The sequence below is a fragment of the Lygodium microphyllum genome, chromosome 17, assembly GCF_053477565.2.
Source record: "Lygodium microphyllum isolate KBCC chromosome 17, Lygodium_microphyllum_v1.1.10, whole genome shotgun sequence".
NCBI lineage: Eukaryota > Viridiplantae > Streptophyta > Polypodiopsida > Schizaeales > Lygodiaceae > Lygodium > Lygodium microphyllum.
In genome coordinates, this window is record NC_141151.1 from 97,245,321 (window position 1) to 97,263,251 (window position 17,931).

The 17,931-nt window shown below is 41.4% G+C and overlaps 1 protein-coding gene across 1 annotated transcript in view; it reads left to right on the forward strand.

The window, feature by feature from the left end:
• AUG2 (HAUS augmin-like complex subunit) overlaps positions 1 to 16,080 on the forward strand; it is a 95,751-nt gene extending 79,671 nt beyond the window's left edge. The window contains 1 exon segment of the mRNA XM_087697805.1: positions 15,360 to 16,080. Within this exon segment, the coding sequence (XP_087553931.1) occupies positions 15,360 to 15,740 (381 nt within the window). The 3' untranslated portion in view covers positions 15,741 to 16,080.
• Positions 16,081 to 17,931: the final 1,851 nt, after the last annotated feature.

Sequence of the window (17,931 nt, forward strand, 5' to 3'; positions counted from 1 at the left end):
GAAGATATTTGGGGCTCGGGAGAAGTAGAAGCCAAAGAGCACCCAGAGGTGTCTTCTCGAACCTTAGTAAAAGAGGGTGGAATAGAAGGAGGCTCAGGGTGAGCGAAGGGTGGGGAATAAGCGCAGGCTCTCAAGGGAGTGGATTGAGGAGGAGATGTGAGCCGTGGTAGCCACTGGACCTAAAAATGGGTGAAAGAAACCTCCGCGTAGTGTGGTTGTCTCCAAGACGGCTTATCTCCTTGTGAGGTTTGAGAGTCTTCAGTTGCTTGTGAGGAGTCAGTGTGCGTTTGATGCGGCTTATTGCCTTGGAGTGTGTAAGCTGAGAGCTGAGACAAAAGGATTCTATGGCTTAGAAAGAAGAGGTAGCACAAGGAGTGCTTGGTGGAACATGCATATACTCTGGTGGGGTCAGGAGCAAAGGTTGATATTGACAATCATCGGGGATGTGACTATTCTTGCCCCAATAGGGCACCTAGGAGACAGACAATCTATTAGTGGAGACACCATGGTATTGGAGTGCCAACCTATAAAAGGGAGGGTGAGAGGAAGAAGAAGGATATCTCCCAATGATGGTGTCACAGGGAGATGAAATTTTGAGATGCTTTAATCTTGCCAATGACATTTGATTAAGTTATCAATCAAAAGTGCAAGGTTGTTTAGTACATGTGATGCACATGGCAGTTATTTCATCGTAACCAGCCAATGATCTTGAGAATGCAGTGGATGTCAAAGGCAAAAGTTGTAATAAGTTATGCCTCACAGGTACTAGATGATACCCGATGCCAGATTTTAGCCTAGACCAATTTATTGGCCACTAATGTTGGTGGTGACATTAGAGACTAGCCATTAATTAATTAATTAATTAATGCTGGTCTAAGGGCTTAATTTACTAGGATACTTGGAAGATAAATTGATCTAGCCAATTTGATTTTATTGACTGATAAAACTAAATTTTTGAGCATAATAATAATTATTAAATTAAATTAATTTTATAAGCTAGATAATGCTGAAAAATGGGATTAGAAAGTTGCCACTTTTCAAAACTTGCCCATGTAAGTGGGAAAAACGTTTTTAGGGGCTGGTGGAAGTCTATTTTAGCCATTGTGAGAGAGAAGAAGGTTGTTAGAGAGCAAGGAGATATTGTTGATGTGATTTGCAACCACCATGGACCAGTCCTATAGCAAGTGACAGCAATTTGGAGCCCTCTAGGAGTGGGTGATTGCAACCCAAGGTATCTTTTGGTGTAGGTGATAGCATACAGGAGGGAGCAACAGACTTTTTGGTGGTCCTAAGTTGTAGATGACAGCGTCCATGGCTGTTTAAGTAAGGTAGTAGTAGGTTTTTAGTGTGTCTTGTGATGAAACTCTGAAATTTCTCTCTATAACATTCACTCTCATCAATGGGTGCTCAGAATTGAGAGCCTAGGACTTGAATTCCACAACTGAAATCGAGAAATTTCAGGGAGATTCAAGTGGCCAGCCAACCAATATTAGATTTGGGGTTGGATTTGTCTTTCAAGGAGCAGAGTAAAGGCCAATCCCCAAGCAAACCAAGGGGCAAATTGATTTGGAGGCTTGCTAATTAGTTTTGATAGCAAGAGACACTTGGATTAGTGGAGGAGATCAAAGGATCTTAGTTGTTCTCCTTCCATTTGCAATATAAGATAAAGAAATACCACAAGGGGTGCCAATTTTGGGGCCAATAAGATGTCCAATGTCCAAGGTTGAAGTGGTAAAGTGTGCATTTTCAGTTTACGCGAATTTTATGCTTATTGTAATTAGTGCTAAGTTAGGTTATTTACCCCTATCCAAGGAGGAAGGCTGGTTTTAGACGCAAGAAAAATAATAAGGAAATGAGATGTTGATGCTAAACCTGCAACCTGTATTTGCTTTCTTCGATGCAAAGTATCTTCGTGACTCACTCAGCACCTTTGACTTTGATACCATGTCAAGAAATGGCTAAGCAACTAGAGAGATGGTAGGGTTTGTAAGGAGGAACATAAGAGTGCTTACGGCAAACACTGAGAAGAGAGAAGAAGAGAAACTCAAATGAATGAATGAAACAGTGAAGTGAATCTGATACAAGGGTGTCGTAGTATGAAGGATGTCATAGAGCAAGGAGATTGTTGAAGAAGCCTTTGTGTCTGCAAATGCAGGCTTGATGAGGTTTCACTTGGAGCAAGGAGATTGCCGTCAAGGAGAAGCCTCTGAATCTGCAACACAGGGATGGAGAGATGGGGAACCCAGGTTGTCAAATGCAAGGTCTAGTGACGGCTGATGCTGTCACCAATTGGAGATGAAGGTTGCTAGATGCTGAAGGAGCCAACACGATACCAAACGCAAGATGCTGACACCAACTAGAGGTGTGGGTCGCAAGATGTTGAAGGAGCCAACAAGATGCCAAACGCAAGATGCAGACATTGGGGGTTGATGTTGGTTGATGAGGTGACTTAGGTAGCGAAACGCAAATGCTAGATGATGCCTAGAGTAGATACATGGTCGCTTGATGAAGAAAGGGGCAGATATTGTCAAACACAAGTATAGACAATCTTTGATGATGAAAGTGCCAGTAGGAAGTATAACGCTTGATGAAGGAGAGGTGCCAGAAACCAAAGTGCAAAGATGTGATCCCGGAAAGGTGACACAAGATGATGATGCAGACACCAAGTGAAAGGAGGACCTCTAGGCTAGCCAAACACAAGGATAGATTGTCACGTGAAAGAGAAGATCTAACGCCAGGCATGTGGATGTTGACGCCAATAGGGATTAGGACCAAACACAAAGAGGGAAGGGCTTTGGAAGCTGTTGCCTATGTGTGGATGATGATGCTAGTAGAGAAGGTGAAGCCTGGCATCATAAACACAGCCCTATGGAGGAAGGAGATTGGCGCTTGGCAATATGGATGGTGAAAGGAGAGGGGAGAGAGAGATATGGTCTCACAAAAGAAGTGAGTAGAGTGTGGTGTGAAGTGGTGGTGAATGAATGGAAGGTGCCGAATATATAAGCATGAGCAATCTGGAGTCTCGCCCATTGAAGTCTCTTGAAGGGCACTTCGACACTCTCAAAAGACCCTAAAAAGCTTTTTAGGGGCTAGAAATTGAAACAAAAAATGGGAATGAATGAAGGGAAACTATTGTTGGGAGAAGAGCACATCTGAGAGAGATGGAAGTTGAGTAGGGGTGAGCGAGAGCATAGCAGCTAAGAAACACATTTCTTTGAATTTGAAACTTACGAAACGTTTCTTAAAGTACAAAACGTTTCTGAGAGTAAAAAACATGGGCGTTTTTAACTTTTTTTACGTTTTTGGTGAGTTGGAACCCAAAACATGGTTTTTTTGACAAAAACTAATGGGCAATGTTAAACATGATGATGATGATGTGCAATGACTTGTGAGGGCTCATGATTTTGGATAAAAGACTGATTTTTAAAATTTTGTTTAGTTACTGGACTTTGTCAATCTAGTATCTATTCTTGTCTTGAGATTTGAATATTATACAACTTTAGTCTAAGTTATGATTTATTTATGTATGGTATGATTCATTCTTGATTTTGACATTTTGTCAGTTTGTTTTGAAATAAGAATCATGATGTTGCAACTTGACTCAGTCCATATTATAGATAGACTATTTACATGTTAATTTCAAATTTCTTTGTATGATATATATGAATCATAATGTTTGAGTTCTAAACCATACTATGGCTTGTCCAAAGACTAACTTTGACATAAGTGATATGTCAATAATGGATCATGGATATGTAACGTATCATGTATTATTCTCAATTGACTCTATTATCACTCAAGCTCAATTAGCCATTCTTTGTTTAAGAGAGAGTTCCATAGAGGTTTAAAACCTCTTTCCCTAGTCAAAACTATTAAAAATCCCTATATAAAAAAAACCCACGTTTCTTATTTTACCCCCTCTTGAAAGAAACTTACAAAACACGTTTCTGACGTTTCGTTTCTAAACGTTTTTGACGTTTTTGGTTGCTATGAGCGAGAGAGAGTGTGATTGCTGGAGAGAGAGCAAGCATAGTGAAAAGTACGATTTGATACGAGTGTACCAACAATGTGTTGGTACACGAAGAATAAAATGTATTTATACTTGGGGCACACGAAGGATGCATTCACATGTACAATGTGCGTGTACTATACACAGGGGGTTTAAATCGGGCCTTTATCCCAACAACCTCCCACTTAAAGGTCCGATGTGAACCTCTAGCTAACCAACTCTCACTAGTCGTATGCAATGCTCATGTTTGCTTAGACTTTTAGTGAGGACATCTGTAAGGTTGTCTTGTGTTTTAATCTTGGTCAATGTGAGTTGATCATCTTTCAGAATCTGTCTAATGAAATGATATTGCACATCTATATGCTTTGTGCGTGAATGATACGTGGCATTCTTAGCCAGATACATAGCACTTTGGCTATCATATCCCAAAACTGCAGTACCCATAGACATGCGGAGATCTGCTGCAAGTTTACTCAACCATATAGCTTCCTTAGAAGCTTGAGTAGCTGATATGTATTCAGCTTCAGTGGTACTTAGTGCAACGATGTTATGCAACCTGGAACACCAAGAAACAGCTCCACCAACAATTGTGAAGATATACCCATTGGTGGACCCACGAGTGTCCAAGTCACCTACCATGTTTGCATCATAGTAACCTTACAAATTAAGTGTACCCTTAATCAAAGAATACACTTGACAGCCTCCCAATGTCCTTTGCCAGGATTTGACATAAACCTGCTAACAACTCCCACTGCATGAGCAATGTCTGGACGAGTAGCAACCATAGCATACATAAGAGAGCCATAGCATTTGCTTCCACATTATCTTTTGGGTTGTTGGCTTTGCTAAGCTTGAGATAAGGAGGTAAGGGTACCCCAAAAGGCTTAGGTTCAGCCATATTAAATCTGTCCAGTACCTTGTCAATGTACTTTTCTTGAGATAAAAACAACAATTTCTGCATTCTATCTGTACGACTCCTCATGCCCAAAATATGCTCTGCATTTCCCAAATCTTTCATGGAAAAGGCTGATTTCAGCTGATTTTTGAGAGTATCCAAGCTAGTAACATATCATCCACATACAAAACAAGTATGATGGGGCTGCCATTTGTATCCTTTTTCATGTACAAGCAATGATTTGCATGGCTGCATGTAAACTCATGAGATAGCATAAAGGTATCAAACTTTTTGTACCACTGCCGTGGTACTTGCTTCAGCCCATACAAGCTGCATTTTAGTTTAAACACCATTTGCTCTTTTTCAGGAACTACAAAGCCCTCGGGCTGTTTCATATAGATTTCCTCATCAATGTCACCATGCAAGAAAGCTGTTTTTACATCCATTTGATACAACTCTAAGTCTAAAACAATAGTGAGAGCAAAAAGCACCCATAGAGTGGCCATCTTCACAACAGGTGAAAAAACCTCTTGGAAGTTAATCCCTTCCTTTTGTGTATACCCTTTGGCAACTAGCCCTGCCTTGTACTTGGGTTTTCCATCAACTGTCTTTACTTTGTACACCCATTTGTTTGGAAGTAGCTTCCTTTCCTTGGGCAACGACACAAGATCCCAAGTATCATTTGTATATAGAGATTTAATCTCTTCTTGCATAGCAAGCTCCCACTTACTGCTGAACTCACATGACTTGGTCTCTTTGTATGTAAGAGCCTCACCCTCATCTGTAAGTGTCATATAATGCAAGGAGGGGTCAAACCTATGTAGTTGCCTTCTTATGCGTGTAGACTTGTGTACTTAATGATCAACATTTTCAGGAATTTGGGTTTACATTTGGAGGTATATTATTTTCAGCATTTATTGGTTGCTGTAATCCATTTTCAGCTGGTTGTTCATGCTATACAACACCTTCATTTTCACTTCGAGAACCTACATTTTCATAATCAGCAAGCCTATCTTGCTGTCTATGACCTCCTTGTGCTCCTATTTGCTGTCCATCATCATCTAGCTCAAAAATAACCGGCTGATCATTAGTTTCAACCTGTGGTACAGCATCATGAGGCTCATTTTCTGAAGTAATAGGTGGCTGCAAACTTTGAAATTTCACCTTTTTCATATCTTCATTAGAGGCTAAAGTATCTTTCGGCAATTTCGCCTCATTAAACGCAACATTACGGCTTATTTTCTTGGATTGAGGTAACCACACTTTGTAGCCAAATTCACGCTCATCACTATAGCCCATAAAAATACATTTGGTGGATTTTGGGTCAAGTTTGTTCCTCAGCTCATCCCTAACATGCAAAAAGTTATCACAGCCAAATATGCATAAATGGTCATATGAGGCCGATTTGCTAGACCAAACCTCCTTAGGGATGCCATTATTTAAGGACCTGTTTAGAGAGCGGTTGCAAATGTGAACCACGGTTTTGAGTGCCTCTCTCCAAAATGCATGAGGGAGATTAGGACTGGACAACATGCACCACACTCTTTCACATAAGGTCCTATTATGTCTTTCAGCCACCCCATTTGATGGACTGTAAGGGGTTGTAAGCTCCCTCTTAATACCGTGCAAGTCATAAAAGGTCTTGAATTCAATCGATGTGAACTCACCCCCATTATTAGTTCTCAAGCATTTCAGCTTTCTACCTATCTGAGTGGTCACAAATGCATGAAAAGTTTTAAAAACAGTAAACACTTCACTTTTCTTTTTCAGCAAGTACACCCAAATCTTCTTGGAACAGTCATCAATAAAGGAGACAAAATATGTAGCACCACCCAATGATTTCACGGGCATACTACATACATCAGAATGCACTAAGTCCAAGACATTGGACTTACGAGAGATACCATAGTAAAACGATTTTTTTATTTGCTTTTCAAACTGACACTCATTACAAAAGTCAAGTTTAGAGTCTTTTCCATCAACCCTTTTCAGAGAGGTAAGGACATCAAGTTCTTTTCAACTCATATCTCCTAATCTCTTATGCCATAACTCCAAGTGGCTGCAAATTTCAGCAACTACAAGAAACTTGCCATTCAAGGTTTTACAGTGCAAACAATACAAAGTGCCCTTCTTGGTTGCTTTTGCAATCAGCATGGAACCCTTTTTCTTTTTCCACAAACCACCACTAAACAGTGTGGTGTAGTCATACAAGTCAAGTTGACCAACAGATAGTGAACTCCTTTTTAATGCCAGGAACATATATGACATCTTTCAGCACAAGCTCTTGACCATTGTCTAAAGACAAGTGTACTATGTTAATCCCATCAATGCTACAAGCATGGTTATTTCCAAGATACACCTTTCCATAACTGCGTACATTGAACATAGCAAAACACTCCAAGCAGGGAGTTACATGGAAAGAGGCACCAGAGTCTACAATCCAAGTCTGAGTGACACCATCATCAACTAACAAAAGTACATCAATCACATCAGCCTTGGTAATTTGCATATCCTGCATGTGATATATAAGGGCATCATAATCAACTGCACATAATACGTCAGCCTCTGTATCTGAAAGCTCTTCTATAACCACACTAGAGGCCACATTGGCCTTTTCTTTGGCTTTGGTTGTCTCCGATGCATCTGTCTTATCTTCATTCTTCTTTTTATCTCCTGAATTCATCTTTCTCTCTTGTTCCTTTTTGTAATACGTGCTATCAGGTTTCTTGTCGCCCTTCCGACCAAAGTGATAGCAAGTAATGTCACTCTTTTCATTTCCTTTGCTCTTGCTCGTGTTTTTGTGCCCTGCATTTGCATTTTTCTTTTCAGTCTTGCCTCTCACATTATAAGCTGAGTTGTTGCCTTCTCCACTAGACATATGTCTAGTTTCTTCATTCAAGATAGAACCCCTCACCCCATCATATGAGAGATTGGGGTTATTGCTGAGTGAAACCACCAAGGTCGTAAGAGTTAGGCAGTGTCATGATAAAAAAGATCGCCCTCAACTTATCATCAAAGTCCAAATTTGCATCTTGGTGCTGATTTAGAATCCTTGTAAATGTACTCAAATGCTCGACTGCGGGCTTTGACTCATCTAGTCGCATGTTCACCAACTTGCATATTAAATGCACCTGATTAACAAGTGTGGTGATCTCATAAGTAGTTTTCAGCTTCTCCCATATTGCATAACCTTTATCTAAACCCTTAATGTCTGTCAGAATGTCATCAGTGATACCCATCTTTATGTAAGCCAGAGCCTTTTTATTTACTCTAGCCCAATCTGCATCAAACATTAGTGTGGGTTTATCTTCTTGCAAAGCATCCTCACAATCCTTTAGGAACAAAATGTCCTGCATCTAGTCTTTCCAAAGGTCAAAGCCATGACCATCAAACTGTTTGATCTCCATCAAACTCTTGATGTCTGAATTGGAAGAAGTTGTAGCCATTTCATCACGAACACAAGAGTAAATGCACTAATGTGCAAAAGCACAAGCTGAATCAATAAAATACATTGTTGTTCTTTTTTAACCAGAAATAAATCTCTGCTGTTTGTACATGAACCAACTACCACACGGGCAAAAAATGCAGAAATTTACCAAATTCTACACAAATACTCAAAATTTCAAGTCCAAAATTGTATGAATGTCAACCAATCTAACCCAACTAAGCAAAAATTTACCAATACATGAAAAGCCTCAAATTTCTGGGATCCAATGTCAAGAAATTTTACTCAAAAGAGCGAAATTCCAACAAATTTGGCAAAAGCCCCAATTTAATTGAGGTCACCAAACGCAATGTCTGCAATTTCTGACTTGAATGATGCTGATAAGCATGGATGAGATCAAAACTAGGAAAAGCCCCAAATTTTTGAACCAGATTTGTACATATCTGTGACCTGTGCCTCCAGCGTGTGAATTCTCGCCAGGAGTAAGTGGTGATTGAAAAGATTTAGGGGAAAATTTAGTTAAAAAAAAAAACTTGACGTGGGGGTCTGTTGACTTGTCAGGTGGGTCGCATGGCTTGTTTGCTGCCGCGGGTCCCATCACTACCCGTTGCTGCCGGTGACTCCTACTTGGTCCCCCCTCCCGCGTGTCGCTTCACGTTGCTATCGGCAATTGCTACCTGGTCCCCCCGCGTGTCGCTGTTGGACGCGTCGCGAATAGCCCGTCAGTCTCGTTGGTTGTCAGCCAGTGGCCTATGGCCTGACGATGGCCCTGTAGGCTGCTTGGTTGTTGCCTAGGCTATTTGCCTATGATTGTAAGCTGTTGTTAGCCGGCTACTCATTGAGAAACATGCAGAACCTCGCTCTGATACCAGTTTTTGGGAGAAGAGCACAAGTGAGAGAGATGAAAGTCGATCAGGGGTGAGCGAGAGAGTGTGTGACCGCTGGAGAGAGACGGAACAAAGTGACCTTCCGTGTGTCGCTTCACGTTGCTGCCGGCGACTGCTGCTTGGTTCCCCCACGTATCACTTTTGGACGCGTCGCGAATAGTCCGTCAGTCTTGTTGGTTGTTAGCCAGTGGCCTATGGCCTGACGATGGTCCCCGCCGAAACTTGCCCCGCAGGCTGCTTGGTTGTCGCCTGGGCTATTCGCCTGCGATTGTAAGCTGTGCGTCTTCTGTCCGTTGTCGGCCGACTGTGCATCGAGAAACGTGCAGAACCTCGCTCTAATACCAGTTTTTGGGAGAGGAGCACAACTGAGAGAGATGAAAGTCGAGCAGGGGTGAGCGAGAGAGTGTGTGATTGTTGGAGAGAGAGTGAGCAAAGTGAAAAGTACGATTCGATAAGAGTGTAGCAACAATGTGTTGGTATGCACGTAAAGGGTGCATTCACATGTACAATATGTGGGTACTATACACGAGGGGTTTAAACCGGGCCTTTATCCCAACAATTATACATGAATGATGTGGTTTCTCAATAGGATGGGTGGGTGGGAGATTGAATGAATTGATAGATGCAATTATTGGAAATGATTTTGATTCTTTGTGTCCATTAAATGGATTAAATGAAAATGAACAAGATTCGCCTACTTCAAAATGACATTGAGAAGGAAAAATTGAAGGAAAAGAAGAGAGAGAACTTATAGGTGTTTGAATTAATCTTTTGTACCTTTCTCATGTTGCTTGTAAAAGAGAGTTAAGTTTATGCATGATGGCGTAAGAGTCATCCTGCATCTTTCAATCAATAATCTTGTACTTTTTTTGCAATTAATACAACTACCTATTATGAAAAAATTACTCTTTTGTACTCATCACCTTTCTTTGAGTTTAAGAACAAAAGTCTATAGTCTTCTAGACTTATGAACCATTATTGTGATTACATAGTCCCTTTTTTTATGAGAATCACCTACATCTTGTTGAAAAGAGAATGTAGACTCAAAAGATTGAGAAGTGGAAGGTGGAGATGTAGATGACATAGATGTAAGAGGTAGACATGGAGATGGATGTGATAATGAAATGAAGGGTTTGTACTCCATGCCAGTTTCCACGTGAGGATGACTAGTTCTTTGTGGAGCTTCTATCCTTTGTGCAAAATCAGCGATGTACCGAATCTAAGGGAAAAAATGTAGATTTACCTTCAAGTTGTTGTTGAGTTGGATACACAAGAAAGAGGTCATATTTGGCTCTTCAAATCTTGTATGGCCTTTGGACACCATAGTAGTTTGCGGGTTGTTTCTCTAGCCATATTAGAAATTGACGTAGTAGACTGTGGAACCTAGTCTGGCTTGTTTCTCGATAGATTTGGTTCGGGAGAATGAAGCGGTGATGTTGTGTTCAAAGTCATCTTGCCCTCCTATTGTTTCTACTTCTTGCGAAGGGCTTTCAAAATCAAAGGCCTAGGTTTCTTTAGAGAGATCCTAGCTCTGATACCATGTAAAGAAATACCCTAACGTAGAAACACAGCTACAATCATATGACAAAACACAAATTGAACGAAACATAGTTAGGGTTAGGGTTACTCTGAGACAATGAACACATTGAAGATTTCAAATAAATGAATTTGAATAATACACCGCTCATGTAGCAAACACACTATGGAGTGAAGTAACACTATACCTTGAACTCTCATGTCTCGAGGACCGAGGTGGAGGTAATGAGCTAGAGAGTATGCTGTACTCCGATAGATCCCGAAACGAAGCAAGGCAGCCTTTGAATACGTCCGACAACAATAAATGCAACAATGTGGATACCGAAACTATGTTAGACAGGCAAAAGAGAGAGAAAACCACCAAACACAATGTTTGGAGGTGGGCGTTCGTAAGGGCGGAAATAGTAGGGCCAAAAACTGTTACGGTGTAGAGATTGGTTGGATACTATTCCTATGTATTAGGAGATCTAATGGGTGTGGTTGGACATTGCTCTTTGAAAAGCCTCTAGGCCTCTTTGGAATCTTGGCTCAAGGGTAGCCACCTCTCTTTGTGGTTGAGATTTGGTGTCATAGCACTCCTCATCATACCAACTATTTCGAGGTATCACCCCTATGGAGGCTCTTTGTGTAGGTAGTGAGTGTGGTAAAGGTGCACCTGTTGCTGTGTGTAGAGCCTCGCTGAACTGCTAGGTGAGCTCTTGTAGTGGGATGTAGGGATTGTATCATATAACAGATCTCTGCCTCATAGATATCCTCTGTCTTTCCAAAGAAGTATCTTGAGTGTCGGTGGGCTGCATAGGATGGCTAGTCTGTGTGCTGTGCCCATCTCCACAAGATATCTCCCATACTTTGTGACTTCCCCTATGTCTTGGGAGGTGCTCTCCTTCTGTAGCTTGGACCCATCTCGCTCTTGTAATATCTTCTCAAATGCATCAAAGAAAGACACTTGGTGGGAGGTTGCTTTGCAATTGAAGTCCCCTAGTAGGCTGACATCTCTCTCCCTCGAGAACTCCCCTAATATCCTCATCCAAAGCTATATATGGTGATTGTCCCTTTGCGTGGGGTGTATCGGGATGTCATAGGGGGAAAATAGCATATGACAATGTAAAGAGTTTACTCATTACGTTGCACTCTCACCCACATATACCTAGCTTGCTCATCTATGTGGGTTACTTGGATCATTTGCTGTAGCTCCTCTTTGAATAGTATTGCCCTCTTCTGGAACTTCAACTACTGTGTGATCTATGTGTCTCTTTCTTGTATGTTGACTCCCATTTGTAGGCCGTCACTCATGGGACCGTAAAATTGTTCCCTGATGTGTCTTCATATTATGTCTCTCCTTTGAAATGTCTGCTCAAATGCGCCCGCATCCAATTATACGGCTGCATTGGACTTCCAAGCTGCTACTATGAGGCTGGTCCCATAGGTCCCACATTGTCTTTTGGGACCTCTCTCCATGATCACCACTCTTTCTCCTTTGTAAAGGTCCAGCTTTCCCTCAGCTGCCTTAATTCTTGGCATGCACTCCCTCATGTGGGCTAGTTAGGTCGGTGTAAGGTCATCACCCAAAAACCCATTGGTATCTTTCAATGTTCAGTGTTGGGCTAAGGAGTCTCTCCTAGTCTCCGTGGTGTGAAAGCGGAGAATGAGAGTGCACCCTTTCGGGCTCTCCCCTAATTTAACTTAGATGGCTTTCTTGTCCCATCTCCAAGCAGATATGTGTAAATCTTCCTTGATGTTCATCATGGTGTATAGTCCCTCGGTATCTTCTTTCACATTCTCATACATTTTTAGCCTTGCCACCTGAACATGAAGTGTTCTTGCTTGTAGTTCCAAGCTGCTACTATGAGGCTGGTTCCATACGTCCTGGACTATCTTATGGTACGCCTTTCCATGATCACCACTCTTCCTCCTCTGTAAAGGGCCAGCTTGCCCTCCTCCCTAGCTGCCTTAACTCTTGGCATGCACCCCCTCATGTGGGCTAGTTAGGTTGGTGTTAGGTCATCGCCCAAAAATACACTGGTACCTTTCAATGTTCGGTGTTGGGCTAAGAAGTCTCTCCAAGTCTCCTTGGCGTGGAAGCGGAGAATGAGAGCGCGCTCTTTTGGGCTCTTCCCTTCTTTAACTTGGATGGCTTTCTTGCCCACTCTCCAGACAAATATGTGTAAATCTTCCTTGATGTTCATCACGATGTTTAGTTCCTTGGTATCTTCTTTCACTTTCTCATACATTTTTAGCCCTGCCACCTGAACATGAAGTGCTCTTGCTTTCTGTTTTTGTTCTTCCTCTAGTGTGTGAGTGATGATGGCTGCTGTAGATTTATGGGCTGGTTGTTTCCCTTTCTTGGCTATTTGAATCCTCTTCCTCTACCGGCTTTTGTGTTTTCTTGAGCATCTCCATGTTGTGGTCTCGTCCTCCTTTTGGAGCAGCTGTACTTCGTCTTTAATGCCAGTGGTCTCCTTGGCTACATTGGGTTGAATTTCTCCCTCCTCCTACCTGGAACTGAGCTGCATTTCGGCTAGCTGCTTCGTGAGTGATGTGAATTCTTCGTCTTAAGCTTCATACATCTGGGGGACATGCAATGCATTTATTTTTGATTGGGCCTCAAATACATCTGAAACATAGGGAACTTTCATGTTTCCAAAGTAAAGGAAACATAATTGAAAGAAACATCTTGCTAGGAAACAACAAATAGCCAAGAGAAATGGAAACTAGGAATCTGCTAGATCTACCAAGCGAGGGGCCAAAATCATCCCATGATGTCTCTCATGGGTCTATCAGAGGCTGTTGGATGCTGTGCTAGTAGCATTTGTATCCTCCAGTGGTACCTCAAGCTTGAAGTGGACTCAGCAGGCTGGGGGCCGCATGGTCTACATCTTTTTGGACCTTTGCTAAATGAAATGCATTCAGATCATGCATCTATCTGAATCTCCTTTATGTGGGTTTGTGTCGCATGCCTACTTAATGTTGTGCTTTGTGCAAGCAAAAGTTGTGACCATCAGCTGTGGCATCCTCTGATGTCTTACAAGGCTTGATTAGTTTTTAGTTGTTTGGCATTCAGCATTCTGCCCTGTCAAGGTGTCCAGGTCTCAGGTTCATCATCAGCTTGTTGTGCTTTGTTGCTGTTTACTCATGTTCCAAACCTGAAGGAAACCTAGATTTGGATAGCATACATATGTAATTTAGTGTTATACTTAATGTGGGCATGAAGTTGTGGCAATTCAACTTGCATCAGCATAGTACAGCAGGTTTACTCGAGTTTCACACAAGGCTTTTTTCTTATTAAATCAGTTGCTTTTACTACTTGATCTTAGATGCAAGTTCCCCCCAGTCTCCTCACTCCAATAGCCTATAGTCAAGCGAACAAACGTCCACATTATTCTAGTGCCAGGCAGCCAGTAAGATGTCAGACAGCCTAAGACCAGCTTCACTTGGACCAGCTTCTCGCTGTGTGCTCCATCCAAAATGTCCTGCATTCCATTTGCATCAGGCGTGGATTTGAAGTAAGAGTGCATGCTTTGGTAGCATATTTTGTGCGTAAATACTTGTTTTCAAATCTGGTACAAGGGTCTTTACAGAGGTGGACCTTGAGGCACACTGTTTGTATACCATCTGTCCGAGCAGTAAAGCACATGGTTCTGTATTGAAGTCAAGGGCTCTTAGGGTGGGTGACACTATCCCACGCTTTCTGCCTGTACTCTTAGTGCAATCGTGTTCTCAATACCCTAGTGCTGGAGTTTTAAGTTAGTGATTCTGTGGGTCATTCTGTGGGTGGACAAGGGGAGCAAGGTGGAGAGAAGAACACAGGAGTATTGCCTAGTCTGTAGTGTGCCTTTCATGCTTTTAAGTAACCATTTTGCTATCCCCAGCATTAATGACAACGAGAGGAGGTAATTGTGGCAGGCCTTGGACCTAGTGGGAAAGCTTTGGCAAAGCAGGATGATGTTTGAGCATTTGAGAAGGGTTCTTGATTGGACATTGTGCAAGTTCTTTTTGGTGGTGTGCCAAGCATCTGCGATATTGCAGACGCTGAGGCTGCTTTGCGTACTAAGAAAATTATTCTTTGTTGATGACATCAGTCTTCTCCGAAGAAGAAGTTGGCTTGCCTTACAATTCTCCAAAAGTGTGTCTTTGCTGTGAAAATGAGAGGGTCAAAGATTCACTAAAATGTGAGAATCAGATAGCCTCGTCTGCCAACATGTGAAGGATTTGGGATGTGAATACGACTGTCTTGTTGATGTTTGTAGATTGAAAAAAGGTGCATTTAAAAAAGACTTAAACAGATAGGCTGATATTAAAAAAATACTTGATTAGTGTGCATGCCTTTTTGAAGTCTTGTGAACTTATGGTCTGCTCCTACCTCAACTGGGCGGAACTCATTTCTAAATGTCAGCATGAATATACCCATAGATACACTTGGTTCTGAAGATTGCTACTATACAGCTCAAGAATATAAAGTTTGCATTGAAGATCGGTGCAAGATGGAACATTGCACGTTTTCCGTCGGCATAATTACGATGCATTGCTCTTGCAAGCAAATACAGTTTTTGATTGATGTTTGGGAATGGGGTGGTGGTGACTGTGCAGGAGCTTTTGCGACCTATTCCAGTGGCACTCGCGTCATGCACCCGCTACTTTGAGGGGCTTACAGCAATGAGAGACTCTGTAGCATCCATGCAGAAGGCACGAGTTCGTTCTGTGTATCCAACAACCCCAGTTAAAGATGCATCTTGGGCTTCAGATCGTGGAGATTCTGAGTGTGCCACACCACCATCTTGGAATCAAGGAAGCTATGCGCTTGAAGAGCCGAATTCTGATGATGTTATCATTCGCAGTCGAAAGAGGTCTGATCAAGCAGAGCTTGCTACTGCTGAGGATTCTGAATGGGGCAGTTCCGTATCTGATCTTGGCCAGTCGGAGTCTGTTGAAGATCAGCTTAGGCAGAGGCGATTGTCCTGGCCTGGATAGACATATGGGCCGATTGTGTTTATTGTAGTGATTGGATTGGTTGAGGTGAAGCGCAGCAATTGTTGTATGTTTTGTATGAAGGCACATGTAAAAGGTCATATATGGTTTGATTATAGAAACGTATTGGTCGTCTTAAAACAACCCAAGGCAGAGACGACCAGGAAAAGGTGTTCCACGGTACTAGTCTTGTTGCTGCTTATCCTCCTTTCGAGAATATTCACTCGATGTCAAAAGAGTCGTTTGTAAGGATTAAAGAAGTGCCCTTTTCCGCAATTAGACAGTCGATGAAATGTGTGCCCTTTACAGAATAGATGTTGGATATAATGACTCTATCTAGAACTACCCACCTCACGAGGGCAAAACCCGACACGCAGACACAGAGAGAGAGAGAGAGAGAGAGAGAGAGAGAGAGAGAGAGAGAGAGAGAGAGACGGGTGGTGGGTTTCAACACGTAGCGTTTCAGAAGTTAAAGAGAATGAAGTGCCGAGAGCCTCGCATTTCTTATCGATATATAGAGAATGAAGTTAAAGAGAATGAAGTGCCAAGCATGTTTAGAAATAGGCTCAGGAGCATAAGCAAAGCACCTTTGAGGCATCTAGAGGCTGTTCAATGTAAAACATGCACGCGTTTTTGGTTAAAAAGACATTATGCATCAACATTCAACATAGAAAGTGGCCAATAGTACATGCAAGAAGGATTAGAAACTTAAAAAGAGAGAGAGAGAGAGAGAGAGAGAGAGAGAGAGAGAGAGTGAGTGTGTGTGTGTGTGGGTTTTTTTTGGGGGGGGGGGTTTGCAAACATATTCTATAATAGAAGTAGCCACCCACAACAAAGGTAGCCAAGCCTATGAGCTGCAATCAATGAGCCTGAAGGAATAGGTGCAAGCATACATCTCCAAAGAAAGAAAACAGTCTTAAAAGGCAATTCATTGTTTTGTATTTAATGAGTGAAATTGCTATTGCACTAAAGAATTTGTACACTTTCAAAGCGCATTTGCATGCTGTGAAATTTATTGTGGAATAGGATGTTCCATCTTTCATCATGTTTTCAAGATTTAGAAGAGGCATTTCTAAAAAATGTCATAGAATCTAGGAATCTATACAGGGCAAATGCATTGAGCTTGAAGAGAAGACATAATGTTGCACCTATGTGAGTACGAATGCTACTCTATAAATTTATTTGATGGCTCTTAGTTGTGCCTTGTGGTTCAAGAAGAGCTAGCAACAAATACTATAGTGCAAGCTCTTTTGAGGAAGAGAATTGCCTATTGCATTTGATCTATTAGTCCATTTAATTTAAGAAAAATTTCTTTTAAGGACAAAATCAACACATCTTCTAATGGATGTACTTTGCAGTGAGCCTTGAGAATGCCCTAATCCAATCATTTCCTAGATTTCCAAATGCTTTTGTAAGAGGACCAAAGCACAAAGCAACCAATATTCTAGTATGCGGTTACCCTTCTTCCACAAATCTATAGTAGGGCCAATTTATGAGCCAATATGTGAATATGAATATATGAAGTATTCAACTTACCATGAGGTCTAGGTGAGTAGTCATTCTACATGGCAATTGAATATCGGTTATAGTTAGAATTCCATGTATGTTTTTACATCAAGGGATAAATTTCAGATTTTGCCCATAGAGAACATTTCTACTAACCACATTTGATTGAATTTTTGAGACATTCTCATGGATGTTTGAGGGCCAAGTTCCAACCAAAGGGATAGCCTAAATATTTGAAAAGAGTGAGCTAGGAACCTCAATGCCTACAAAAATGCACACCAAACTTTTTCAGTGGAATAAAATGATTTCAATTTTTAAGAATTGATCCTTAAGTCAATAGGCAGTGCACATTTATTTAATGCATGCGTAATGCAAGAAAGATTCCCTTCATTGTTTGCCAACAAGAAGTAATCATTTGCATATGCTTACGTCCATTGTAAAGCTTCAAACCATGAAGTTGAATAAAAGGCACAAGATCATCAAGATAATATACAAGTGAATAAGTTGATGTATCCTACAATTTAGGAATTGAGAGAACATCTCTCACAAATATTCCCAGAGACCATGGAGCTATCAAATTGGATCCTAGAATGTAGGAGGCATTATCATCTCGATAGAGTTAATAACTTACACATTGTAGTTTAGGTCCAAAGCTTAGATATTATTTGAGTAATAAAGTTCCACGACA